The sequence below is a fragment of the Adiantum capillus-veneris genome, chromosome 13, assembly GCF_014529385.1.
Source record: "Adiantum capillus-veneris isolate H3 chromosome 13, ASM1452938v2, whole genome shotgun sequence".
Lineage (NCBI taxonomy): Eukaryota > Viridiplantae > Streptophyta > Polypodiopsida > Polypodiales > Pteridaceae > Adiantum > Adiantum capillus-veneris.
The window spans coordinates 70,858,574-70,875,408 of NC_140943.1; the positions used below are offsets into that span (position 1 = coordinate 70,858,574).

At 42.5% G+C, this 16,835-nt stretch overlaps 1 protein-coding gene across 1 annotated transcript; it reads left to right on the forward strand.

The window, feature by feature from the left end:
* The first annotated feature begins 14,765 nt into the window (after positions 1-14,765).
* On the forward strand, positions 14,766-15,913 carry LOC147444229 (protein SRC2 homolog). The gene has a single exon (XM_086526922.1). The coding sequence runs from the start codon at positions 14,885-14,887 to the stop codon at positions 15,692-15,694; it is 810 nt and encodes a 269-aa protein (XP_086383048.1). The 5' UTR covers positions 14,766-14,884; the 3' UTR covers positions 15,695-15,913.
* Positions 15,914-16,835: the final 922 nt, after the last annotated feature.

Here is a 16,835-nt window from a genome sequence, read left to right on the forward strand (position 1 = left end):
TAGGTTAGGCATAGGTCCACACAAATCACTATGAACAAGTGCCAACTGTGTATCTCTTCTACTGCTTCTATGCTTATGTGGCTGCTGTGTTTGCTTACCATACAGACAATGTTCACAAAATTCAAAATCATTAAATGAAAAGCCAGGCAAATAACCAGAACGAGACAAGATTTCCATTCCCTTCTTGGACATATGTCCTAACTGGCTATGCCACAAAGAAACGTTCGGCTGCTCGGTTACATTGATTACATTTTTAGAGACATTTGATACATAAATCATGTAAAGTCCTCCAGACTTTACTCCATGTGCTACTGTCATAGAACCCTTGGATATCTTCCACATGTTCTGTCCAAAAGTGGTGACGTAGCCAGCATCATCAAGTAAACCTGTGCTGATCAAGCTCTTTGTAATTGCGGGAACATGTCTCACATTCTTCAGCGTGAAAGAAGAGCCATTCTGAAACTTCAATTGAACATCTCCAACACCTAAGATCTCACATGTCTGCCCATTGCCTAGCCGAACATGATCTTTAGTGGTCACATAAGAAGTAAACCACTCCTTGTTTGGAGACACATGAAGTGATGCCCTGAGTCTATAATCCAGTCACTCAGTGCATTTCCATCAGATGCTGTAAGAAGAGCTGAGTCCATTGTATTCTTCAAGAAGTAGATGTCTCCTGACACTAGACTGTCATCCTCTGCAACAGTGTTTGTCACATTTATTTCTTGAATCTTCACTGAGGACTTGTTCTTCTCACCATGGTCTTCAGCTTTCTCTTTGCCTTTTTCTGCTTTCCATTCTCTGCAGTCTCTTTTCATGTGACCCTTCTTGCCACAATGGTAGCATTCTATGTCACTCTTGCCTTTAGCACTGCGGGACTTGCTACGAGACTGATTCCTCTTTACACCTTTGTACTTTTCTTTGGTCCTTCCCCTGACAACTAAGGCTGTTCCTTTGCCTTTGTCCATTGTCTTTCTATCGGTTTCTTCAGTAAGCAGACTTCCTTCTACACCTACTATGTTCAAACCATCTGGAGGTGCAGAATTACTCAAAGTTTTGCGAAAAGTGTCCCAACTTTCCGGTAATGTGATCAACAGGAACATAGCTCTAATAGGTTCATCAAACTTGACACCTTGAACTGACAACTGACTATAGATTGTGTTGAATTCATTCAGATGATTGGACATAGGTGTCCCTTCTTTCATCTTCAAGTCAACAAGCTTCTTAAGCCAGTATACCTGTGAAGCTGCACTCTGCTTCTCATAAAGATCACTCAGCTTTAACCATGCTTGATAAGCCGACATCTCGTCTGCTACATTGAAGTAAACGCTTTCTGCCAAAGTCAGCATAATGGTAGAAAGTGCCAATTCGTCCATTTCGCTCCATTCATCTTCGTCCATATCTTCTGGTTTTATCCCCTTGAGCTTTATAGGTTTTATCTGCTTCTTTTGTACCAACACGTGCCAAATCTGCTTCTTCCACAATGGGAAATTGGTTCCATCCAGCTTCTTGATATTGTAAAGAGCAGTGTCCTGTGATCCAGCCATAGCTACGCTTCACAGTAGTTTACTTTTCTGGGAAAAATTCGGCAGAGTTTCCCCTGTAAACTGACCTCTGAACCAATATCAACCTGTCAAATGAACCAAGAAAGCTTCAGATTCTGCATAAATTTTGGCAGACTCTCCTTTGTAAAATGGCTCTGGTGTACTCAAAAACAGACCAAAAACAGCTCAAAAAACACTGTCTCTCTGACACTGTAAGCTGTGGGTAAACCTGTCCTGCACCTATAATGTCTCTCACTGTCCTGTCACTGTCCTGTAAGCATAGACTGTGACAATGCCTCAACGGCAGTAAAGCAAACATGCAATCCCAACTGTCTAACTCACAGTCAATACATCCTAGCTGCCTATCTAAGGGTGCTCGAGGGATCGCTCCAAGACCTGTATCACCGAAAGGATCTCAACATTCGAGAATCCCCCAGCTCAATAAAACCTCACTCGACCCTCAACAAAGGCTGCAGTAAATCTGACAGTACATAGACTTCCCACAAAGTCATACATCCACAAATTTCCCACTGTATGCTGTAACCGCTGCGGCGGTTGTTTGCTGCGTGACTCACAGCCAGCAAACCCTCAACAGACATACATCATCTCTGACAATACATCCCATGTGGAAGTACCTGCAATGTTAGGATGAAATCTGGAATATCAAGCAGCAAACACAACCTACCTGATGAACTAGTGGATGTCGCCTACAGTCTGTGTAGATGCGCCACGAATGTGACACGCCTCCAAGAACTGTGAGCCGTCCTTCGATGTGTAGACAGCCACAAATCAACACTCTGGGAGTGTCGATATCCTCAGCACCTGCAGTCGTAGGCCGAAAACCCCAAATTTGCAGAGTCGGATCTGCACCCGCTGAGACCACGCTGTCGAAAATGGCCTGCGCAAACCTTTGTCGAAGCCGAACGGTGGCCGAGATGACCTCAGAATGAAATTCTGATAACACCAAGTCCGTCGGGTACTCCCACGAGATTTGGGGCCGTGTCTTCGACTGTCGAATTTCACTCCAATCTGAGTTGGTGACTCTAGCCTCCTGCAGTGCTGCCCCGAGCCTCGATCTGAGCTCTGATACCAGTTGAAGGAGTACGAGCGGAAGTGCGACGTGAGAGAGAGTGCGAGAAGAAGAGCACAACGATATGGTGAACTCGCTCTACCGGAATGTGTAGAGCATAGTGAGTTCTTATTAGGTTTTTCCAAAAGAATATGTGTACATACCTGGCGGCCCGCCCACTTACCTGGGCGACCACATTGGGCTTTATACCCCAACACGCCTGATGCATCAAAGGAAGAAGGAATGCACGATCAGACATGCATGAGCAATGAGCATAAGGGCACAGAGTCTGGCTGCAGGAAAGGCCGAGTATGCAGGCGCAGGCAATGGGTCTGTCAGACGGTGTCTATGCAAACATACATGAGGTTTTGACCATGCCCAATCGGAGAAGCATGGTCTCCAAAACAGGGTGGCGACCAACAGGTAGCACCTCGGTTTTGGCATTGCCGCAGACAAAGACCATGTCATTGAACGCGGTCCGCCCATGATTCTATGGATACCTTCGTGCGGACAGCGTGTCTGTCTCAATATACAATGTCTTTAATTGCCGCTAGGATGAGCCAAAAGTCATGAGGACATAGCGAGGGGAGTGAAGGAAACGAGGAGGAGAGAACAATAGGATGACATGACGAGTTTACACTCGACCGAGAAGAGGGTGAGGACAAAGATCATGGGGGGAATACAATCGCGTTGTGTGTCTCTTTCTCTGCTGCATGTTTGCATGCACCCAAGGAGACCACTCTCACACAAGGGTTCATTGTTTGGACCGGTCCCAAGATTGCGCAGCGGAACGTAGGACGAGAGCAGGGGAGGGCGAGACAGCGTGTGTATCTCCTCTGGTAGGAGTTACTTTTTAAAAGTTAAGATGTTGTGGAATCCTGCCGGAAAATTAATTAATCGATATGCGAATAGACCAAACAGGACCGCCCAATTTTGCATTCATTAATTTTCTTAGAATCCAAGGAGATACCTTTGTTTCAAGGGATTAAAAGTAAAGCTAAGTGTTTTAGAGCCTCATCCCACCAAGTGGCTAGAGGAGCTCGAAGTCCTGCAAAATTGAGGAGTTGAAGTCTCGCTTGACACCTGGAGCACTTGGAGCGACTATTCGTATGCAGAAACATACAATATTCCGTTTCTTGAATTTGCCAAGAGGAAATTGTAGAAAATTAGGTCTATTATTTAGGTTTACATACTATTTTTTTCTATTTTGGAGCGGAATTTTCACTTTTCCCCTCGCCCTGAAAACGGCCGATATTAAGCTGAGACACATTTTTCTTGAACAATGGTTGTAAGGATCCAAGAAGGTCACACAGGTAGCATTTGGTGCGATTCTGGAAGGATTGCTCTTTGTGGCTGTGAGTGAAAAAAAGGGGACGTGCCAGGTGGAAGAAGAAGAAGAAGACACTTTTAACGTCGTAGGAAACTATCCAAGAGACCTTAAAGGTCTAGCTGACGTGGAGAATTGAACTCAAGACCTGTCATGTGAGAGAGAGAGAGAGAGAGAGAGAGAGACAGAGAGACAGAGAGAGAGAGAGTGAATTTTCTGCGTTGCTGTCAGGAGAAGACGCGAAGATTTTTTCGCCCTTCTTGGAATCCAATCGCCATCCGTTAGGAGAAGTGCAGATACGTATTGCATTGTTGCCATCGACCCAAGTGTGCAAACGACGATGCTGCCCAAGAGCACACGAAGAGCAACATCCAGCGCCAAGGGAAGGGGACAGATTGTTGGTCGCAAGACGTTCCCGGATGAGCCAGCCGGCGAAGGCAGGTGACAGGGCTTGGACCAAAGGCAGAGCAGCCATTGTTTTTCTCCAAATCAGCAAACGACGAGCTGGGCTGTGTGATGCTGGGCCGAGCATGGAGGAGACGTCGAGGAGGTCCTGTTCAAAAGCAGGGCCGGCGGGGGGGGGGGGGGGGCGGGGTAGCTAAGGAGCTGGTGTGCAGGCGATCACCGAGGGAAGAGAGAGAGGCTTTTTTACCTGTTTTGGGGACGGAGGGAGAAAGGGATCTGCCGAGATTCCGTTTAAAGGAGCACCGTGGACCGAGTAGGAGAAATTACGTAATAGATATGATTAGGAAATCTCAACGATTGAGAAATAATAGAGGAAAAGCTCATGGCATCAATAAAGCTCTTAGTTTTATCCAATGGTGTTAGTGGACTAGGCTTCAGAAGTTGAACCAAGGACATTATTAGTAGGGGGCTCCAAGCATGTGAAACATGCTAGCTTGTGTGGGGGTGCATCATGGTAGAGGCTAGGGGGTGCCCTCAAGGAGGACGCTTGACAAAACGCCGTCGAGGCTCTCAAGAAAAATCCATAGCTAAGCTTTCTTGAGCTAAATCAAAGGATCACATACTTATCTTGTAGATTCTAGCCTTCTTACCTACTGGCTCCAACTTTCACTTTTCAATACATAGTATCTTCCCAAGATGCTTCAACATCCCGAGGTAGCTTCAAAAGCACCCCTAATCCCTAGGATTTGACCTCAGCACGTAGACACTAAAAAGACAAGCTTAACCATTAGGCTATTCGCCTTGGCTGCCCTTAGGGCTCCCTTAAGCACAAAAAAAACAAATACCTCCCCCCCCCCCCCAAAACGCCCACCAACCAAAACTAATTAATTAATGATTTGTAAAAAAGTCATTTTGGCTACCTACTCCTTCAGGGCTTCAAGTAAAAACCTTCAACTGGTTGTGGGTTTTTGGAGCGCGGACCCCGGTGGAGGATAACTCTCCAGCGGGAGGATAAGGGTGATGGAGTGTAGGCCAATACTCTAAGCCAAAACCCTTTTTCACCATTTCTCCTTCCAAATGGCCACAGCTAGAGCACATCAACTACACTTCCAATCCATCATGTTGTTGATCCCTTTGCTACCATCTTGCATCTTCATGCCCACCATAGCTCCTGCTTAAAGGGAACCCCCATCCTAATCACCACTTATTAGTGCCCTTACTACTTTGCACCCTGATGGCCCATGTTTGCAATATTGTTGTGCCATATCAAAGCTAATGGTGGTGACCAAGCCCAACCGGGCCATGGTGAGTAGATTGGCTAGAATGTACACATCTGCAACTTGGAACTTCTCTCTCTCTCTCTCTCTCTCTCTCTCTCTCTCTCTCTCTCTCTCTCTCTCTCTCTGTGTGTGTGTGTGTGTGTGTGTGTGTGTGTGTGTGTGTGTGTGCCAGATAGCATGTAGGTGTGGACGACCTCGGTGCCATATAGTCTTGGAGCGGTGGGCACTTGCAGAGAGAGGCCCTTGAAAGGATTCGAGGCTCCATTTGTTAATATTTCCTCTCTAGTACTCCTATTGTGTGACCTAGGCTTGGACAGGGGGGTGTCTTCCCCTGATGTCGAAGGTTGCACGCGAGAGAGAGAGAGAGAGAGAGAGAGAGAGAGAGAGAGAGAGAGAGAGAGAGAGAGACTCCCTCTGTGTGTGTGTGTGTGTGTGTGTGTGTGTGTGTGTGTGTGTGTGTGTGTGTGTGTGTGTTGGGGGGGGAGGGGGTATTATTTGTTTGTTTTTAATTTTGGGAACCATTACTTGCTCCTCAGCTCGCACAACGTGATATACCCTTGGCTGGCCTTAGTTTCCATCTTCACATTAACAGAAGAGGCCATTAGATTGCAGCGTTTGTGTGCAGGGCCTAGGCTTGTGCGGCGAGCTCACAAGGTAGCGAACACTAGAGGACAGTGTCAGGAAATGGTTTGTGATTGAATAGAGGTTGGGACTTTGAAGGTAGGCGACAATGCAAGCTATAGATACTTTGTGTGTGTGTGTGTGTGTGTGTGTGTGTGTGTGTGTGTGTGTGTGTGTGTGTGTGTGTGTGTGTGTGTGTGTGTGTGTGTGTGTAAGAATGATTATCTAACAATACTTTCATTTCAGAAACTATTGAAGCACACAATGTGACTAGAAACCAGACAAAGTGTATATAATAGCCAAGAACTATGTCTATATTGTATAAGAAGTAATCTTTAAAATTGACAGAGATAAAACTACAATTGACATATAGACTAGACATTGACATATACATTGTTATTTGTCATTATATGAAACTATCGAGAAACATATAGAAGTGCTACCGATCAATTATACAAATAACTTGACAATGGGTGATCTTCTATTATTGTTGCAGTTGTCAACGTACTAACAAGGAGGAAACCTCTTACCTGCCACCATCCAAAAAAATGCAAGTCCATTAGTACTTGACAATAGTTGAGAAGACAGGTGTCACAACTCCCTCCCCTTGTTATTTGTGTCAAGAATTAAAACAAAAACTAACAACATAGCATAGATCAAGTATTATGTCTAGTGATCGAGTCATTTATTTGCATCTTTTAATTCTAAAAAACATCGAGCAGCAACTCCTTTGGAATTAGGCCCTATTTTCAAAATTCCAGTCCAATGTCATCTCATTCGAGACCCCCACATGAGGATTAAGGCCTTTTCTTAAAACCATTGGATTGATTTTAGAGTAAAATATTAGCACTAATTTCAAAAGTTATGCATTTATTCACCAAAAAAGGAAAGTGTTAAAGAACAATTAACAATACAAAATTCACTAATGTGAGTATACTTAGCTACCGCCATATTGCTACAATCGTATATCTAGCACCATCAATGAGAAAAAAAAAGGCAACATCAACTGCACAATAAACATGACTTCCCAGCCAAAAAACATGTGTGAGAGATCTGTTAGGTTACACCTAGGTTGTTCAAGATACCTGACATTTGACGACCTTCTAAAACCCACTTCGATCTCAGTAAGGATGTTTGAAAACCTCAATTACTTGTATACCATGTTGGAAAATTAGTATACTAGGCAATTGCATCTTACCACGTAGATAGGGTAACAAACACTAAAGTAGGGATGTCCAATAAGTCCACAACAAAAATCGGTACTAGGTTAGTTGAAAATCATGATTCAATACTTACTTAGAGTTGTAAATCCGAACAAATACAATCCAAAGTCTAGCTGAAGATCATTAAAAATACCCAATCGTATGATTACTCAGTATATAGCAAATAATACCAAGATAATTGTAGTCCCAAAACCTATAAGGGAATTTAAAAAATGTCGATCAATGTATCAATATTAGAGTTGTTTGTGTTCACCAAAAAGCACCGACAAGCTGCCAGATATTGTGTAGCAATAGGTCACTAGATCCACCTAGGTCCATGATATCTCATCCCACAAGAAAACTAGCACATTTTAGTTCAAAACATGCAAGGGAGTTTAGAGTATGTTAGTATAGTTATCAAAACAAAAACTACTTGTATTCACAAAATTCTCGATCAAATTTATCAAGCCTTGTGTAACTCTAGGCCAACCTTAAACTACCAAATCTATCAAGAGTGTGATTGTGTGTTAGATTTCCCAAAATTTGGACAACATCTTCTTTGCATTCCGACAATTTAAAAAAAACTCATAGATTGCTATCTCTTACAACACCCCTATAGGTCCTCCTATATACATCAGAGTACATAGAGATCCAAAAGAGCAATTAAATAAAAACCATTTGTTATTACTTTATAGCTGAGAATGCTTTACTTTATATGTCAAAGAGTAAACCATATATTCATCCTCCCAGTTCATATGAGTAATAAAAATTGCTCATGTGTGTGTATGTGCGCGCGCGCGCACGCACGTGCATGTGTGTGTGTGTGTGTGTGTGTGTGTGTGTTTTTATTTTCAGCAATTATGAACTACTATGTTTATCAGCAACCACAAAAGGACCATCTAAGTGTCAACCCTCATGATGACAATCAATAATGTCATATTTTCATGTGTAAAAGGACTCAGAGGACATAGAATCCTCTTCGACACTTAAAAAAGACGTTTGATATACTCCTTATTCAATGTAAACACCACAAACCTATTTCTTGTGCATAATTACACTTCCAGATCTATAGTGGTTCAAAATAATCAATCAAATCTACACTTTTCATCACGTTTACCTATATGTATCCATCCATGCCATAACACACCATATCTTCATATGTAGACATGCCCAAATAGAGATCAAATTGATAGTTATAGAAAACATCAATTGTCATTAAGTTTTAGTTGAGTATGTTCTAATCAATTGTTCCACCACGGACCTCGTTACCTTTTTCTAGGTCATTTGAGCAGGAAAAGACAATGTTATGAAAAACCTTCTACACTGAGTAGGTGCAGATGCACCTACCTGTATTTAGCTTCATTATACAACAGTCGTTGAATATGTCCATGACTCCACCACGAGAGCATCATGTGATGTACGTCATGTGGTGTCATGCTTGAGGGCATCATCATGTGGGTTGCGATGTGTGTATTTTGCATGAGATCCGAGAGCTATGGCAAGCCTTGCGTAGAAACCCAACTCTCATAATCCGAGGTGCTAAGAAGGTTAGAGACCCAAAGCTGCATGGTGTTCTATAGATGATGGCAAGCCTTCATAAGAGGACCTCGTTGATCGGTGGGGGGGGGGGGGGGGGGGGGGGGGGGGGGGGGGGGAGAGAAGATTATCATTTGTTCTAGATCAAGGTGTGGCGAGTAGGGAAAGGAGAAAAAACATAGGTATAGCAAGCGAGGGTAAAACCTCCTAGGAAGATTGATGCAAGTATACCTTTGCCCCAGGAGAGCTTATAGGGGATTTTGTAGCACGTCGAATACGTACCAACGTAAGTGTGTGTGTGTGTGTGTGTGTGTGTGTGTGTGTGTGTGTGTGTGTGTGTGTGTGTGTGTGTGTGTGTGTGTGAACCTATTATGCAAGGCTGTCAAGCCTTTCATTCACTATTATAAGAAGCTCACCACCAAAGGTAGGAATCCCACATTTAATTCTACCCATGTGCAGGAAAGGTTTTGCCTTCATAAAGTGCCATTGAGAAGGGGAGTGTGATAGGGGAGTCAAAGATAGGAGCCCATTAGAAAACTAAGCGCATGTATACCAGACTATGAAAAGCTCCCAAAAATTAAAACAACTTCCTTTTTGTCAGGACTCAAGGAAATTGTGTGATTGTGTGGGTGTGGGTGTTTATAATTGAATGTCTGTGTGTGTGTGTGTGTGTGTGTGTGTGTGTGTGTGTGTGTGTGTGTGTGTGTGAGAGAGAGAGAGAGAGAGAGAGAGAGAGAGAGAGAGAGATTCTAAGACCATATTGTCAATGAAACGGTGTGTGTATGTGTGTGTGTGTGTGTGTCCCTCACGCAACCCTAGCAGAAGGTCCACATGGTGGGAGATAGGGCCCACCATGTGGAACCCTACCCCCAACCAAGTATTATCAAATGAAAGAATACTCGTGAAAAAATGTTAGTGTTCAAAAGGGTACCTTGCAAAAAAACGGTGCCTATAGGGCTTATAGAATCAAGACAATATCATACATAGATATAATTGTACAGATGGAATCTATTGTGTGATGCATAGATAGTGTAAATGGAAGAAAAAAGAGGATTGAGTTAGAAAGTCCTTACCACTAGAGTTGTGTGTATTTGCATTAGTAAGTGCTTATGGAAAGAGGATTCTATAAGTTGTTCCCATTCTAGATATTTGAATCGAACACTGTATAGAATGGGCAATTCGGGTGTTAGCAAGAAAGGCATTTTAGACCAAACAATCTTGTGAATTAGTAATAGCTATCATTTACTACGAGATTAGGAAGTTGGTGTATTATCCATTTAGGATCCATACACCCATTTAGGACAGCTACATATTATCTTAGTATCTTGTGAAGTGATCAATGATACAAAAACAACTTGTAGATAACTGCATAGTTTATCTGTATAGTTTAACAGAAGAACTCTATGCTATATGTGCTTGATCAGATTAGGAGGCGAGGCCCCAACCCATACTCTTGGATTAGGTGGGTCTAGTAAACAAATATAACTGGTCTAAGCCCATTGTATGGCACTAACATCACCAAAGGTTAGCTAGAAACAAATGTGTGTGTGTGTGTGTGTGTGTGTGTGTGTGTGTTTTAAGAATGATTATTAACAATACTTTGATTTCACAAACTATTGAACCACACAATGGGACTAGAAAACAGACAAAGTGTATATGATACCAAGAACTATGTTTACATTATATAAGAAGTAATCTTTAAAATTGACAAAGATTAGACTACAATTGACATATAGGCTAGACATTGACGTATACAGTGTTATTTGTCATTATATGAAATTATCAAAGAAGCATATACAAGGGCTATTGATCAGTTATACAAATAACTGGACAATGGGTGATCATCTATTATTGGTGCAATTGTCGCCGTAATCCCAAGGAGGAAACTTCTTACCTGCCACCATCCAAAAAAATGCAAGTCCATCAGTACTTAAAAATAATCGGAAAGACAAGTGTCAACAACAACTCCCTCCCCTTGTTATTGGTGTCGAGAATTAAAACAAAAACTAACAACATAGCATAGATCAAGTATTATGTATGGCGATCGAGTCATTTATTTGCATCTTTTAATTATTTAAAAAATCGTGTAGCATCTCCTTTGTAATTAGGCCCCATTTTCAAAAGTACAATCCAATGCCATCTCATTCCAGACCCTCACATGAGGATTAAGGCCTTTTTTTAAAAACCATTGGAACGATTTTAGAGTAAAATATTAGCACTAATGTCAAAAGTTTTGCATTTATTCACCAAAAAAGGAAAGTGTTAAAGCACAATTAACATTACAAAATTCACTAATGTGAGTATACTCAGCTACTACCAAATTGCTACACGCGTATAACTAGCACCATCAATGTGCAAAAAAGCGAGCATCAGCTGCACAATAAAAATGACTTTCCAGCCAAAAAACATGTGTGGTTACACCCAGGTTGTTCAAGATACCTGACATTTGACGACCTTCTAAAACCCACTTCCATCTGAGTAAGGATATTTGAAAACCTGAATTACTACCATGGTAGCTATATCCGATGGAGCCTCACAAAAAAATTGCTCATGGTTGCCGTGATGACCTACAATGTCCTCAAGACAATCTTCTTAAGCAGGCTAGTATGCAACGATGAGCAATCCAAGGCACACACTGGCAGGCACTTATGCGACATGGATCTCACTTATGCAAGAAAGAGAAGACAAAGCCGGATTCAAGTAGCAATGGTTTCAATCAATAAGGTGAAGTGCAAAGTTACTGTGCAATGCTTGCATCCATGGATGCAAGTTTAAGTGGAGTCTATAGGTGGGTAAGAAAGAAAGCAACCCTTTGTAGGTTCCCTCATGTAGACACTTTCGTCTCATTGTCTACCTTAGGAGAATCCATAGGGTGCATGATGGCCATCCTCATCACATGCCAAGAACTAGAACAACCTTAAAATTCTTTGACATATGAGCATGGGTAAACAAGTATCAACAAAGGTTAATGACGATATTGTCTCTAGCAATGCTGCTAGGGAGTGGAAAGGATCTACGCATCTCGATCCTCATACAGGCTGTTGAAAGACATCACTTGAAAAAAAAATTGATTGACATGCATGCTAGAGGGTGTGTATCTTGAAAGCGCAAGTTGTTCTTGAAGCACTAACTATTTGGGACATCTCTCCTAGGATGAACTAATTGTGAGGTAGGCTACACATGGGTAACACTCAAAAAATATGTGCTCTTTTTAGTAAAAATGGACCCAAGAATTCCGCTCTACAGAATGCCATGTCATTGATTTCATTTCTTGTTAGATGTGTTTAATCAGCACAAGGCTAGGAAGCTATGGGTACATAAACACGGACATGGTGCGGAAGATTTGGGTTGTTTTTACTAAAGGGAACGAGGGTCGCGATGTGCAAACACATACAATCACATCTAGTTGGCGAATCACAAGTCATTGCAGAGTCCATGCTCCAAGATGTTGTCTCTTGGAGAACACTAATTGCAAGGTATGCTCAACATGGGCCTTTGATGCATCCCTTTGATGTATGTTGTGAGTATGAGAGAGGTCTACCTTCTTGGGATGCATCTAGTGTAGTTGGTTACCTTACCTTTCATGTACCGAAAGTTTGGATGATTTTTTTGTCATGTAAAATGTTATTAGATTCATGTTACTCTATGTCTATTGTAGAGTTATAGTTATAGTACGTTCAAAGTGATAGGCTTCAGCAAGTAGTGAACAAGCATGCAAAAGTCCAAATGTGATTGGCAGATTTTGACAATGCTTCACTTATCGCTTAGAGAGTCAGCTACAATTTAGGACTAGATGTGTGTGTGTGTGTGTGTGTGTGTGTGTGTGTGTGTGTGTGTGTGTGTGTGTGTGTTTGTTTTGGTTTAGTGTGTGAGAAAAAGTCATTTGGTGAAGACTCGATGTTAGATGGTGTATGATGCTTCTCTTTAGAAGGCCCTTCTCATAACACCTTTGTATGAATGCCCTTATCCTCATTGGGAACAATCCGAATTGGCCAATCTATTTTTGTGTCGATCATCTGTGTGTCACGAAGAGATGTATGAAGATAGGAATGCGCGCACACACACACACAAATATATCATTGATAAGAGTGAACGAGACCCGTTGGTAGCGGATCGCGTAAGCTAGTATCTCTAGTTTTTATGGTTTATGTGAAGTTTTATCCAATGGTGCACAACCCAATAATTCCAACACTTCCTAGGTGAAATTCCAACTAAGACAATGATCGCGTTACCTCAGGACTAAGTGACACGGATCATTTAAGAGGGAGGGGTGAGGGGATCAATGGACGGGAACTCCACGCGCGACCGTCGAGGTGTTTTGAGCCGTAGATGGCTTATTAAAACTAAACTCGGCCAAGAACTAAACCCGACAAAGGGCCCCGTCCGGGTTTAGTTCTAAGCCGTCCAGGTTTATCGTTTATATCATTGTGTAAAATGGGAGTTCTTTCACATGTGCGCGGACGGGCGACGTGGTTAGCCCATGCTTCCAAAAGCATTGGAATGGGACGTCGTGGGTTCCAATCCCAACCTTTCAACGGCACCCCCATTTTTTGAGTGCACTCCTCCACCTCGAGATGCCCGCCGTCACCCTTCGCCGTCGATCCCCTTACTCGCGCCCACGTGCCCCCATGTGTCACTTAGTGTCGTGGATCGCCGTACGCATAGTTGTCACTAACACTTTGAAATAATTGTGTCCTATTCATAGTCACATGTGCGTTCCTAGTTTGTCCTACACAAATGTGTGAGTCTTTTTTGTTAACTACCTCGATTTTGGCATAGTTATATTAGTAAGGAAGTGGTCACATGAAGCATAGTTATCAATTACTTTTTGAGTTAACCAGCTATTTGTTTTAGGGAAAATTACCAAAATACCACTCTAATTTGAGGAAATTCCCCAAATACCCCTCAAATTTTGAAAATTCCCAAAACACTCTTGTATTTATTTTTGTTCAGATTGTTTAATATTTTTTAATCTTTATTCGTTTTTGAAAATTGAGATACATTTTTGAGTGCTTAGCATGTAATTTATCACAAATTACCTCGCAAAAAAAGTAATCATGTCTAAAAATAATGAAGCAATTCATCTCCGAAACCTGTATGACCAACCTAGATTCTACTTTTAGCATCTTGTATTAATAGACAATCACTCTTCTTATCATGAAAAGCTACAACTTTTTTATTTTTGGAAATATTTAATCCCACAACCAAGAATATTTTGGGAATTTTTGAAATTTGAGGGGTATTTTGAGAATTTCCACAAATTAGAGGAGTATTTTGGTAATTTTTCCTTTGTTATATGTAAAATTATGCAAGGCCCTATGTGACTATGCCGATTTTGATGTAGTACATTATGAGATCTTGTTAATAACTATGCTTTGGCCCCTAGGTGATCAAAGCATGCTGATAACTGGTGCAGGCATGACCACATCATGTCGAGGTCAGTGTTAGAAAAAAACCGGAGTGCAGTGTATTTTAACCGGCTAAAATCATAAAATCTTGGTTAGATTTTGAGCTTGCCTTGAAGAAAACCGACAAATTTACACAAGTTTTAGTGCCAAAAGCTTCAAATTTTGACCAAAAAAACCGGTAGAATTTCAAGTTTGCCCTTATTTCCTTCGGTTAGGGAAAATAGCCCTGGTCGAGGTGGGTTCAAATCCGGGTTTCTTCATATTTAGAGAAAAGTGATGCCCTTGAAACTTGTATTCCGTGTGGAATGCGTGTGGTCCTGACGTGGAGGTCAAGGCCAAGAAGGTTCGCAGCTCCCCGCATATAGCTTGCGCATTCAGAATTCCTGAGCCCATCTCGCGCTCTCTCTCTCCTCTCTCTCACTCTCTCACACACACACACACATACATACACGCTCGCACGCACACAATCTCTCTTTCTCTCTCTCTCCCTCCATGGAAGGCAGGCATTTAGACCTCACTGTCGTTTCTGCAAAAGACCTGAAGAAGGTGAATCTGATAGGCAAGATGCACACCTACGCAGTGGTGTGGATAGACCCCTACTACCGCCAGTCCACGGGCGTAGACGAGGAGGGCGGCAGTAAGCCCCAATGGAACAAGAAGCTCTCATTCCCTGTGCCGGAGCACTTCTTCCAGCAGGCCAATTCACGCCTCACGGTCGAAATCTACAGTAAAGGGACATTCTCCGATGACAAGTTCGTGGGTGCGGCCAGCATTCCATTGTCGGAGATCGCACAGAAGACGTCAAATCAGGAGGAAGCGGCGACGTATCAGGTGATGAGGAAATCCGGAAAGGAGAAGGGATCATTGCGGCTTTCGACCCGGGTCGGGGAGAAGACGACCATAGGTACGGCACCGCCGCCGGCTGCAGCAGCGCCGGTCGCAGCATATGACCATAAGCAACATGATGTAGCGGCCGCGGTGCCATATGGTTATCCACCGCCGTCCGCCGGCGGTCCGGCGCCATATGGGTATACTCCACCCGCCGGCGCGTCGGCACCATACGGGTATCCTCCATCTGCCGGACCGTATCCTCAAGCGTACGGCGGGTATGGCGGTCAAGGTTACTATCAGCAGCCGCCGCCGCAGTATTACGCACAGCCCCCTCAGAACGGCCGGCGGCCTGGATTTGGTGGCGGCGGTATGGGTATGGGGCTAGGCGCGGGCTTGCTCGCCGGTGCTGTTGGGGGCCTCATCGTGGGTGACATGGTCGACGATGCTTTCGATGGCGGATGCGATTTCTAGGTCTGCTTTGCTTTGTCTTTATTGTAGTTGGTGCTTGGACATGATTTTCCCACTTTTCCACACCCACCCACCCACACACGCAAACCTGGCTTCTGTTCCCACCAAAATACAACCCCCCCCCCCCCCCCCCCCCCCCCAAAAACCCCAAAAATGGGCATCTCAAATTGCAATGTACTGACAATGGTGTATCAAATCAATCTTATATGTCTATTTTGTCCATTCATGATGTCTCCATTAAGTCAATTTTTGCTTGGTTGGCTTAAGAGCCGAGACCCCCCTTTGTTTTTCTACTATTAGTGAGATTACAAAGTTAAAACAATGAAATTGGTGTTCCGTTGCACTAACTCAAACGTGTCTCTCCTTGGAATATCTTAAATATAACCAAAAAATGAACGCCCAAGTGATTTAAAGTCAAAGATGCTTTCCAAAGTGAACTCTTATTGTTTAGTACTCCAAGCAATTCCTTAATAATATAAAAGTGATCATAGCCACAAGGATGCCATTATTGAAAAGCTATGAATAATGTAGAGACCACAATAGAGAGAATGAATATAAAAGTAATCATAGCCACAAAGATGCCATAATTGAAGGACTCACGCATAGCATGATGATCCAAGGATATATACAATGGATATGCAAGTATTTATGACAATGTTGCACGGAGAGATCGAAGCGGGAGGGATCGAGATAATAAAAACCCTAGCACTTCAAAAGACCATTAACAATGGGAACTTGAGTTGCTCAATGTTCATCGAGCTAGGGATACATGTGACATGGATCCTGTCTGCTTTGTGCAGCTTACGGCTTTCATTATCAAAAGAAAGGGATTGTGTACTAAGTTGCATTGTACGCTATACAACGTACGCATAATACGCTTTAAACGGAAGTATTATGCGATATTTATTTTTATTCGACTGTATTATACGATGCCACATAGCACCGTATCGTATAATTTCTTGGAATTTCAATCGAATAACATTTTGATCAAAATATTATTTCGATCAAAATATAGCTCTTTATATACCGTGAAGACGGTCTTTTCTCATTTATAGGTGAGTTTCATCATCAAAAAAAATATTTAAAAATCAGTTTACATTTGTTATATAAAATTTAATAAAAGTTTAGAGCTTTGGACAAATGT

Excerpts from the sequence above, each read along its gene's own strand:
- LOC147444229 (XM_086526922.1), top strand. The coding sequence starts at position 14,885 with ATGGAAGGCAGGCATTTAGACCTCACTGTCGTTTCTGCAAAAGACCTG.